Source organism: Pectinophora gossypiella, chromosome 4 (genome assembly GCF_024362695.1).
Source record: "Pectinophora gossypiella chromosome 4, ilPecGoss1.1, whole genome shotgun sequence".
Taxonomy (NCBI): Eukaryota; Metazoa; Arthropoda; class Insecta; order Lepidoptera; family Gelechiidae; genus Pectinophora; species Pectinophora gossypiella.
The window spans coordinates 5,323,688-5,336,364 of record NC_065407.1 but is presented as its reverse complement, the minus strand read 5'-3'; the positions used below and the strand labels follow the sequence as shown (position 1 = coordinate 5,336,364).

At 36.4% G+C, this 12,677-nt stretch overlaps 1 protein-coding gene across 1 annotated transcript in view; it reads left to right on the top strand.

Moving 5' to 3' along the window:
* The window catches only part of LOC126366273 (proton-coupled amino acid transporter-like protein pathetic), a 58,835-nt gene that overhangs the window by 23,325 nt on the left and 22,833 nt on the right, over nt 1–12,677 (top strand). Inside the window, exon 2 of the mRNA XM_050009350.1 lies at nt 12,289–12,370. Coding sequence (XP_049865307.1) covers nt 12,303–12,370 — 68 coding nt within the window. The 5' untranslated portion in view covers nt 12,289–12,302. The remainder of the gene's footprint in view (nt 1–12,288; nt 12,371–12,677) is intronic.

The following is a 12,677-nucleotide window of genomic DNA, read 5'->3' as shown; positions in this document are numbered from 1 at the left end:
GTATTGAGACTTTCATTAGCGCAGTTGTATTAGTCGATTCTTTTCTGTCTAACAGTAGGGTGTTACCACACCCCGGACACTTCATCCAAAAATCCTTGTTTTATACAAACTACGCATTGACGTCATCATACATGCGCAACTGTGTGTGTGACGTCTGACGCCATACGATTGAAGACTAAAGTAAGACTGGGGGATGAGGTAAACCCAGCTCAGCAGCTGGTGGGCTCTCAGAGAGTTGCCGTTCATACGATATTATTCCTTATTCTATGTTGTTACATAAAAGTACCTAATTATACTTCTGCTAAAGTCAATTTCATGCCAATCAAAAAAAACGAGTCAACGTCAATATTTCACCACTCCTACGCGAATTCATTTAACTTCCCACGAACGTCAATTAGTTAACAACTAATTACCCAATCCTGTGAATGTATAAGATTTAAGTACAAAAGAATTTAATTTGTATTGTAATGAATCCTGTTAACATTTTCATGTGTTTGTGAAGGGCTTGAACAAAATATATTATCTTTCTATTTCTTAACTACACTTCTCATCAAAAAAATCGAAACACCTTGCAAGTTTACGTTTTGTCAGGATTATCAGAAAAATGTGTACATTTAGGAATAAATGTTAAATGTCGTTTAATAGTGAGTAATATGAGCTTATCAAATCTTAATGTTAATGTTCTAAATTTAAATGAATTTTTCATAGGTTTCGTATTTTGTTAAATGAGTCATTTTTATTCCGTATGGAGTATAAAGGAAATGGATAAAACAACTCACGTAAATGAAAAAAAAAGCTAAATAACGTTTATTTAATAACTTGTATTCCCTCCCCGAGCTCTAATTACTGCTTCCATACGGTTCTTCATCGATCGGATGAGAGTCACGATCACATGCTGTGGTATATTGTCCCATTCCTCTTGGATTGCATCTTGCAGCTGGCTAAGTGTTTCTGGGGCAGGATCTCTTGCTCGAATTCGTCTCTTTAATTCATCCCACAGATGTTCAATGGGATTCATGTCCGGGCTTCTTGCTGGCCATTCCATAATAGAGATATCGACTTCGTTAAGATAATCTCATACGACGCCCGCGGTGTGAGCCCTAGCATTGTCGTGCATGAATATGAAGCCGTTGCCAATAAAATGTGCATAGGGCATCACATGAGGCTCGAGACACTCTTCGACGTACCGATGACAGTTTAGTGCAGGCAGACGTGGCCCAGACACGAAAGCAAGCTCTGTCTTACCGTCGGCGCTGATTTCTCCCCAAACCGTCCACGAACCGCCACCATAGCTGACCTTTTCTTCAATGCAGCATTGTGCATAGCGTTCTCCGTCTCTTCTGTAGACCTTGTTCCTTCCGTCGTTACCATACAGCATAATTTTACACTCATCAGAAAAGAGAACTTTGCTCCACTGTAGGTATGAGCAATTTAGGTGCTCACGTGCAAAGTTAAGGCGCGCTCTTCGATGGTCTGCAGTTAATTTCGGCCCATTTGCTGGCTTATGCGGTACCAGTCCACGATCCTTCAACCTTCTTCTAATTGTAGAGTCACTTACAGCCACCCTTCGTACAACACGAAGCCGCTGCTGCAGTTGAAAAGCGTTAAGGCGTCGATTTCTTAAAGAAGTTGTTACAATAAATCGATCATCTCGCTCAGAAGTGACCCGATTCCTGCCAGATCCTGAACGGCGCGTGAACAAACCAGTCTCCCGATAACGTTTATAGACTCTATGAACAGATGACAGGCTTAGATGCAGTCTTGCAGCCACAACACGCTGACTAAGGCCAGAATCCAGCAATGCCACAACTTGGGCGGCTTCTGTGGGCGAAGTATCCATACGTTTTAGAAAAAAAACCTTTTTTCAGACGTCCCAAAGTCACAGTATTGAAATAAAAAACAAAAAGTTTAAGGATAGGCGCCAATTTTTAGTTTTTAAACGCTAAATGTACTCCAACCCTAAACACACATTTGTCTCAAAACAGTGATTCATTTCGTTTATAAGATAAACAAATGAAATTCTAATTTTGAATTTAGAATTTTCGCTTATTACTGTAATGGCCAAACTGCCAGCTATACATTTATGTATTTTCTTTCATCGTATGAATTCTTTTTTGTGTTAAATTCGGACAGAAACAATGAAAACGGAAGTGTTTCGATTTTTTTGATGAGAAGTATTTGTATTTTTTGCAATGTTTTATTGTTTTGAAAAACAAACAAACAATACTTAAATAAGCTTATGATTAAGAAAAGTACTTATAGGATTTACATGACCGTTTTATTGTGACATTCGTTATCTTATGTCACTCCCACACAGTTTATTACATACTAAACTAGCAGCTCGCTATGATGGTTTTAATGTTTGTCCTGGTCATCAAATTTAGTACCTATTAATTAATAATTAAGTATGTTAAAGGAGCAAATACTAATCAAGTGTCATATTAATATATTATTATATGAACGATGCGAATTTCAGTACTTTATTATGTCAAAACGGCCATCATATAGCATGGTGATGAAAGTGTAAACATTTACACTAGACGCTCTGTATCGTTAGTGCAACTTCGCCTACGGATCCCAAAATAAAGTATGATTCACGAAATGGTAATGAAACCTTGACTTGCGTAACTTGACCCCTCCTTTTTTAGTTTTTCGTATGTCGTCTCGTTCTTCTTGCATAAGCAATTAAGACCACGGTCAGAACTTAAAATGTTATGCAACTCACATCTAGAGTTAACGTGCTACCGGTTTAAATTTGATAATTATGACGGTGTATGTACAAACCTTTCTGGTTTTTGTTCCACTTGTTTGTTTATGTGTTTCTGTATATTATGTTTGTATAAATAATAAATAAAAAAAAACTAGCGACATGCTATGATGGCCGTTTTCACATAATAAAACATTGATGTATAATATTATGTTACTCGATATAAGTACAGCAATTCGCTCTGTTAATTACAATTATAAACTGCACAACATGATGAGCAGGATAAACGTCAAAACGGCCATAATACGAGTAGCATGCCGAAAGTTTGGTTTTTAAATTATGATTAGTTTTCTACCTGCAACTGTGTTGGGTTCAGTAATCGCGGTAAGCTGAAAGCACTCAAATTTCGTCTCTGAAAAGTACCTTTTCATCTAAATTAATCCAGCTGCAGTTTAAACTTGCAGAAGCAACAAACAAACGTATAGAGTTACTACTGCATCAAAATTAACTTATGGGTCACCTTCATGTCACCTTTGAGTCATATAAGAATTTTTGCATAAAAACATAAACATGATTATGGTAATAGGAGTCGTTGGAATAATTATTATACTAGTTTTGTAAATACTAAGGTATTTATTATTAGATATTAAGTAGGCATTTGTATTTAAGTATCGCAAAGCACGTTTAACATATTTTTAAATTCTTCTTTACTAGGTAAGAACCTACTATAAACTGTTAATAATAGATTCCCGTTTCGTTACGAAACTATAAAAATAAAAAGAGAAAAAAATGAATTCTCTAATATCTCTCATCGTCATCCTAAAGTTATTCCGCTTCAATGGAGTTCGCGAATCTAACTTGAAGATGTCTGTTTTTTTATAGAAGCGACTGCCAGTCTAACCACCCAACTCTGAAACAAAACTGCCTAATTACAAATTCCTATCATGACACAATCCTCGGGCGTAATCTGTGGTTCCTATGTTTTCCTTATCAATTGAGTGTGTAAGTTCCAATCGTGAATTCGAATCAATTCTAATTCAACAATTCAGAGCCCGACAAGAGATTTGCATCCGTGTCCTTACGATTGAATCCACAGCCTAATGGCGTACGATATCTTTTGAAGAACAAAGATGTCAACAGCATTTTTGTTCTTCAAAAGCTAACCATTAGGGCGATATACAAAGGATCCAAGACAAATAAATCTATATCTATGAAAATAATATATTATGTAAAAAAAACAGTAAAGGCTATTGCTTTAGAGCCCAAATTGTACTGTATTCATGTGTTATGTTTGATTGTTGAAATTTAGTTCTGCGCAATAAAGTATATTTGATTTGATTAAAGAACAGTAATAGAAATATGAGGATCTCGGTGGCGCAGCGGTAAACGCGCTCGGTCTGCGATTGTTGAAGTTAAGCAACTTTCGCAAAGGTCGGTCATAGGATGGGTGACCCCAAAACCACCTCCGTGCTTCGGAAGGCACGTTAAGCATACATAGGGAAGGTCCGTGCCCAAGCAGTGGGGACGTTAATGGGCTGATGATGATGAAGTGTTCCTTAACATAAACAAATACTGTCTCTGGTGCGTTTCGTTTTGCAGGGCTCCCATGCCCTGTGCCCAATAGTGGACATCACTTTAGGCTGTTTATGTAAATCAATCAATATTCTTTAAGGATTTTTGTTTTTCTAATAGCACTCATTGAGCATGGCCAGTGTACGCGGACGATGTCGACGGGCAGGTATGTTGTACCACGAGTCAACAACTCCTTCGGTGACAGAACACTTCGTAAACGAATAACGTATCTGCACAACATGCTGCCGGTCGACATACGTCAGGAGTGCAATATAAATATTTTCAGTAAATCTTTATTTAAACATCTTATGCAAAAGATTTCTTAGCTATAAGTTTACTGTATTTTAAACATAATAACATTAAGCGAACTCCACTCCCACAGATAAACCGAGGAATTGGTTTTGTGGGGTTTTTAGAGTACCAATATTTTCTATATTTTTATGAAAAATGAAAATGAATATTTTACTTACTTAGGAAAACTCACAAAGAGAAAATTAAATCGAAATAGTATAGAAATAGAAATATTATTCTTATTACGACCATATTATGTTCGTACAAATCGTGGTGTTGTAAAAATACAGAAGTAAGTGTTATAGTATCAACATGGATCCGTTAAGGGCACTGCAACTGGTAGAGAGGAGTGATACAATATTGAACTTATATTTGAAGTATTGTTTATAGTAATTTATAAAATGTTATTAATAATATTCATTTTAATTTATCATTTATATACTCATTACTAACTGTGTAATAGCTTTTAGTGATAAGCAGTAGCTTTAGTTGTTTTATAAAAGAATTTTCGTTGGTTTCATTTTTAATAGTATCAGGAAGGTGGTTATTATATTTTGTATAGAAATTAGGTACAACATGTTTCGCCAATTTGTCATATTTATCATACTACCACGACGAGAACAGTCACCAGCCTTTGCGTTCCAAATGGAGCCTTCCAATTAAATGACGAAATTAATGATCTTTTGTTCACTTCACCCGAACAGCCGGCACATATTATATTTGGTAACATTGTACAATCGTAGACCATTCACTACACCAGATTTAGTAGACAGTAGAATTAATTACCTTGAAATGTTAGCATTTGAATGTGGTTCACGAAATTCTATTCTCAGTTAAGTTCTATGAATGTAATAGTCGGTATTTTTTTTTTAAATTTATTTTAGTAAGTAAGGAGCTCGGTGGCGCAGCTGTAAACGCGCTCGGTCTGCGATTGTTGAAGTTAAGCAACTTTCGCGAAGGCCGGTCAGAGGATGGGTGACCACAAAAGAAAAAGTTTTCATCTCGAGCTCCTCCGAGCTTCAAAAGGCACGTTAAGCCGTTGGTCCCGGCTGCATTAGCAGTCGTTAATAACCACCAATCCGCACTGGGCTTAACTTCAACAATCGCAAGCCGAGCGCGTTAACCGCTGCGTGGCGTAGGTACTATACCTATATGAATCACCCAACATCATTCTTTTGTCGGTGTAGCATCAGGCATCACCAAGAGGCAATAAAAAAATAAGAAGTACTATGAAGTGTTATCATTACTAATATTATAAATGGGAAAGTGTGTGTGTCTGTCTGTTTGTTTGTCCGTCTTGCACAGCAAAACTAAGCGACAAATTAACGCGATTTTTAAGCGAACACAGTTGAAGGGATGGAGAGTGGCATAGGCTACTTTATGTCTCTTTCTCATCCCCTTATTTCCTAAAAAGTGGTGGTAGTTTGTATGGAGCACTCGGCAATTCTAAATGTAGAAAACTTAAAATTTGCATGCGGACTATTTAATTTTGTGACTAACAAAAAAAAATCCGTGCATTATTTTCACAGGAAAAGAGAACCGTTCTACCCCAAATTTAACGCGAGCGAAGTGGCGGTTAAAAGCTAGTTATAAAGATGAAGTTACATATAGCAAAAACATAGTGCATTGAACTGTATTTGGGTGTCTCGACCACCTTGCAAATACCGGTTCACTGTACACAGTCCAAATACCAGTTCCGAATAATAACATAATAATGCACACAAAATTGCGTGCTTATTATCTCTACTAAGTGAGTGTGTGAGCCAGACATCATGGTCGCCAAAACAGCCGCAACGCTCTTTTTATGGATTCTGGTTTCTCTTATAAAGCCTTTAGCTCCGTGTCTCTTTAGTCTTTTCTTTGCTCCCAATTTCTCTCAGTCAGCGCTTATCGCTATCGACTCACTGGGTCGATTAATCATTCCAAATATAATTCTCTCAGACGACGCCCTGAGCCACGGCTCGCGCCCAACCGGGCACCCTCAAGCCTGTTGTCTTAAAAGTACCGGGTGAAAGCCCTCTGCGCAACCAATTCCCTCTGGCCAACCACTTAATGCCATCTGCGGCAAATCTACAATAAATAAAAAGAAGATGCCAGCAGAGATGTTATTAAACGGGTATGTTCATAATGTAACCCGCACAAATGTATAAAGAGCAATAAGTATTCACCAAAGCCTGGCGGCTTAGGTATATAAAAAGAATCATTTCGGCAACATGTGGACGACTTGCGTAAATTACGTGCTTATCATTAGTTTTCCGACTTGCAATCAGCGAAGTCGCCAATATGGCCGCCGCTGACAAAAAAGTTACCGATATAAACCAAAAGTCACTTCTTAGGTACTTCTAAAGAAATACAAACTATTTACTTACTTACTCATTCACAGGACAAAACCCGCTTCAACATCTACAACGTTAGTTGTTGAGTTTAGAAGTCTAAAATATACTAAGTAAACATTATTTGTTCTCGTATCCTTACTGTATGGAGAAAAGGTTTTGTACTTTTGTATAAATTGGCGAAAACATTTAATTTAAGACAGTGTTATTTTTAACCGACTTCAAAAAAGAATAAGGGTATTTGTATATACCTAATAACCACTTCACTTTTAGGTGTAGGAAATTACTGAAGAGTGGTAAACAGAGGAAAACAGATGTTTATTTTTATTCCTTTGTTCTTAAAAGGTGCAATAAACAGCGACAAAAAACAAATCCTTCTTTTATAAGCCAGTTATTTTTGTCTCGGAACTAAAATAGCTCGAAAAAGGGTAAATGATCTCACAAAGCAAATATCGTGGCATTTATTATGTGACTCGACTTTCGGATGTTTAAGAATGTTGTTGTTCAGTTCTGTATCATTTTCCTTATAGTTATTTACCGTTGGGATCACATTTAGATTTACATAAAATTGAAAAAAAAGAAGTATAAGGAAAGATAAACAGTGGACGTTAGAGAAAATATAGGAACCGTTCAACTGCATATTATCATTATAAGTGTGATACGTCTTCATGTGATGGGCTAGGGGAATAAAGGGGAGATGGACATATAGTCATGAGCTTATATTATGTAATGAATGGCATTTCATCATCTCAGGCCTTTACATCTTTATCAGATGATTCAAACAGCGTTTCTCTGGCAACTTTTAAAATGGCTGTAAAGTCCAATGCGAGAGCGACAGTAGCGGCCGCACGACTGGCATTGTAGATGCCGCGATGCTTGAATGGCATTTATAATATACATAATATAGTAAGTAAAAGTCGATTTTATTTTTTATTACTGTGGATCTTTACTTTGTGTAATGAGTATACAGATTGTTAGTGACATCGTAGCGAAAACTGAGGGGGTGATTCATACCATGATTCTGAGTTAATATCATGTGGAATTTTCAGTAGCAAAATTCATGTTCTTTTTTGTGTTTTTTTAAATTATTTTCAATTCTATACTTTTGCCGAGGAAAATTCCACTTGATATTAACTCAGAATAATGAAGTGAATCATTCCCCTCAGTTTTCGCTACACTTACACCCCGTGCAAGTACGTATAGGTAGCCATAAAAATACGTATGGGTGTTAGTGATGCTGTACCGAATACTGAGGGAGATGATTCAGTCCATGTTTCTGAGTTGATATCCAGTGAAATTTCCTGTCGGAAAATTCAAAGAAATTTCAGCGTTGTTTTTTTAAATATATTAATTTCCATACTTGTGTGATGGAAAATTCCACTTGATATCAACTCATAATCATGGTCTGAATCATCTTTCAAAGTTTTCGTTACGATGTCACTAACAGGTATGACTGTTATTATATATGGGACTAGCTTTTGCTCGCGACTTCGTCCGCGTGGCGTGTTATAAAAGAGAGATATTTGTGTGTGTGGGAGTGCATATCAAATTTCAAGCATCTAACTTATGCAGTTTAGATTTTTTCATATAATTTTTTTTCATCCATAACTAAAATCAGCCATAACTAAACTTTATATTTACTAAAGTATGCATGCATGCTAGATTGAAAACATCTATCTTACGCGGTTTCAATTTTTTCATACAAATGTTTTTTCCCGCTAACTCCCGTTTCCGTGGGAATTTTGCAATATCCTGTTGCAACTAAGCTTTAAGTTAACTAAGGTACCTGCATGCCAAATTTCAAGCGTCTATGCGGTTTAGATTTTTCATACAAAAGGATTTTTCCGCTAATTCCCGTTCCCGTAGGAATTCCGGGAATTCCTTTTTTAATGCACGTCTACGGTACCTAAGCTACGTCCCTTCCAAATTTCAAGTGCCTACGTTTAACCGTTTAGGCTGTGCGTTGATATGTCAGTCAGTCAGTTTCTCCTTTTATATATTTAGATTTATTACCTGAAACACATGGATAATGTAGCTAGAATTAAAACGCTTCAAATAAATTTTCACATATTCCAAGTAAAATTCCAAATCCTATCAAAAGCTCGTGTTTGGGATTAATATAGTGGAGTCAATGAAGGGTTTTACTTCTAACTTTCCTAAGACAGGTCCGATTTAGATGATTTTTTCTTTTGTAGGGGTATTTTTTTATATCATTTAAAATGATCAGATCAGATCAGAAACATCTTAAGTGGGGCTAATAAATATTTCGATCATGTAAAAAATATTGCTTTTTTATGCCATAACCCCCCTTAAGTATTGAACTTTTTTCAACAGACTACTCTACAATTACACCAAGTTCGACATTATGTGTATTTTTATAGAGCTAATACAAGAAGTTGGAATATTTTTTGGTGTTATGTAAATATGCACATTTCCCCCTTTTTTGTGCTCTAAAATATACACTGCTATGGCACTAACTTTGACGTTAATAGGTATTATCTAAAAATGTTTTTCTAAAAAGCAAGAAAAAAAAGATATTGATAATATCGAAATGGATCTGTCCCTGGCAAATTAGAAGTTGGTTAGATAACTTCGGCTTTACTGACTCCACTAATATGGGTACCTACTTCAAAGCTTCAGTAGCATAAACGAATATTACAAAAAGCCAAAGCGATCACGTAAAATTAAACTTGATGAGGCTGTCTGCACGTGTGAGAAAATGGTAGAGAATATTGTAGTACATATATTCATATAAAGGCCTATTATTACAAGGGTAATAATGGGGGCGATTCGAACCAAATCCGCTTTTGTACTGTCGGTCTTCCTTCACAAAATAAACAGAATAATTATAATTATACCAAAAATATTTTATAACATATTAACCCCCGTTCCTGCAGACACCTCCTAATTTTATTTTAAGTTATACCCGTCATTTTCTTATCCGCCGAAAAGGAAAGGGACGGATGATTGTCAACAAGTTAATTTTAAAACGAATGAATACTTAACCCGGGCGAATAAAATAGGGTTATTGGCCGATGTAAAACTTTTAGACGGTTGTTTTAGAATTCCGCTTAAAATTGACGTGTGTTCCATAAATGTTATGCCTATCACTTACCCGTCCCTTTCTTTTTCAGCGGATATGTCAATGATAGGTATAATGACGTAATACTCTAGACAGACGGACCGCATTTCAACTGCAATCCAACTGCCAATTTGCAGTTCCGGTGCTGTTTGAATGCATTTAACACGACTGTAATAGAACTGCAAACCAAACGAGCAGTCCGATTGCAGTTGCTCCAAAATTCTATCTAATCAATTTCAAGAACGTTGAGAAATGGCCTAATTTCTTGTTATTAGGCACCTGACACACCTAACAACACAAACTTCATATTTCAACATTTTCAACATGATTACAACAACAACGATATAATCAGTACGGTGTCAACTTATCTATATGTAAATAGAATAACTAATAGTACCACTTATGGTAACCCGTCCTTGTTTAAATATGCAGGTATTAAGTAAACGCGTGGTTAGTAAATACGCACTAGAAATTTATAAGAAAATACTGATTTTAAAAACGTATAATATATGAAAAGTTTTTAGAATTAGGTATCATCCCTAGTACGTCTCTTCTTCTTCTATCGTGTGGCTACCCACACGAGGCAGATTACCAGCCCCGTTAACCCTGGTATCAGGGTTAGTATTTAGCCGCCAAAGGCCCCTGACATGGGTCACGCAAACACTATGTACTTACATCAGTAAGTATTAACCGGGACCAACAGCTTAACGTGCCTACCGAAGCGCGAATCATCTTACTTTTAGACTACCAGGTGATCAGCCTGTAATGTCCTACCAAACTAGGGATCACATAGTAATTTTTGTGGTACGTCCCCAACGGGATTCGAACCCGGGACCTCCGGATCGTGAACCCAACGCTCAACCACTGGACCACAGAAGTCGTTACCTAGTGTGGCTGAAAGTCGTTTACTCTTGCACGTCCACCCATCCCGATAGGGATAAAAGACCTTGTCGCAAATGTAACATTCTAAAAAACATTTTAAAAACAAAGACCGACGGTACATTTTTCAGAAGATGTTTTAATTAAAGCTTATTAGAAATTATAAAGAAAATTCTTTGTATAAGCACTTGTCAGTTAAAAATGAAGGATGAAAAAGTAATTTATTATCAGGATCAAGTTAAAGTACCTACTTATTCTTAAGAATAAAAACAATAGATTTTTCTTCTAACAAACAGATTAAAACGTCTTAAGATTTAGATAATTTAAACTAAAGCCTTTGTTTATTACGTTTGTTAACTTCCTGGCAACGTAGCGAGTGGGTGTATACAGGGTATTAGTGACGTCGTAACGAATACTGAGGGGGATATATCAAGCCAGTTAAATACAAGAGGAATTTGTCATCGTAAAAAATATTATAATAATTGAAAATAATTAAAAAAAGAAACAAAAAGAACTTGAATTTTGCGACGGAAAATTCCACTTATTATTGACTCAATGGGTCTGAGTCATCCCTAAAAGTTATCGTTACCTTGTCACTAACACCCTGTATACTGTACACCTCTACCTACCCCTTCGGAAATATAGGCACAATAATATGTTATGTTATGTTGTGTGTATTAACTGGTGTTTCGTATGTAATGTAGGAATGGTAGGCTGAATGAAACGGAACGTTAAGGTGTGTGAAAGAAAGCGATGAGTGAGCGAGAGAGAAAAACGATTCTTGAATGACATGGCGGCGGGTTGTTTTTTAAGTATGAATAATTATGTAAAATTAATAAAATCTGAAAATAAATAAGTTAGTACAAAAATATAATATAATCATTTTTCGATCATGCCCCGTCTCATATATAATATGTCACAAATTGATGAACAAATATTATATACCTTTTTTATCTTTCTCTGTCTTTTCGCTCTCTGTATTTATTATAATAAATAATATTTAAGCACATACATTGCACATTTTTTATTTATTTCGACAATTCTAAAAGTAGTTTTACTATTATTGTTTTTTATTATCATTATTATTTTGCACACGTTGTAAGCGAATGACGGCACCAATTTTAGAGCTATCAGAATAAACTTAAACAGCCTATATACGTCCCACTGCTGGGCACAGGCCTCCACCACGTCAACAAAAGTAAGATGATTACGTGCTTAGGAGGGCACGATAAGCCGTTGGCCCCAGGTTATTAGCCCCAGGGCCTCCACCAACCCGCAGTAAAGCAGTGTAGTGGAGTATCAGAATAAAATAAAATAATGCTTTGGCAGACTAGGCAACAATATCTAGAAGTTGTTTACAGGTATTTTTATGACAATACTTAATTCTGACAGTGTGTACTTACGTGTTTCATTTATTGTTTTAGAAATCCGGAACAAAATGGTACAAAGCGAGAAAAAAGGCGACATCGTCCTGAAACATGTCAAAACAGACAACTTTAGTTCTACGTAAGTTGTTATTATTTGTTACTTACATTACAGTGGTTTAGTGGTTAAAGCGTAGAGCTCAGAATCTGGAGGTACGCGTTCGGTTCCCGATGGGGATATTGTCACAATCTCTTTGTCTGACTGTCCTTTGTTTGGTAAGGATATTGCAGGCTTGAATCACCTGATTGTCCGAAAAAGTAAGATGATTTCGTGTTTCGGAGGGTGCGGTAAGCCGTTGGTCCCGGGTATTAGCCGTAAAGAACACCTGTACCAACCCGCACTGAAGCAGCGTGGTGGAGTATTAACTGTCTAGGAACTGATTACTTAT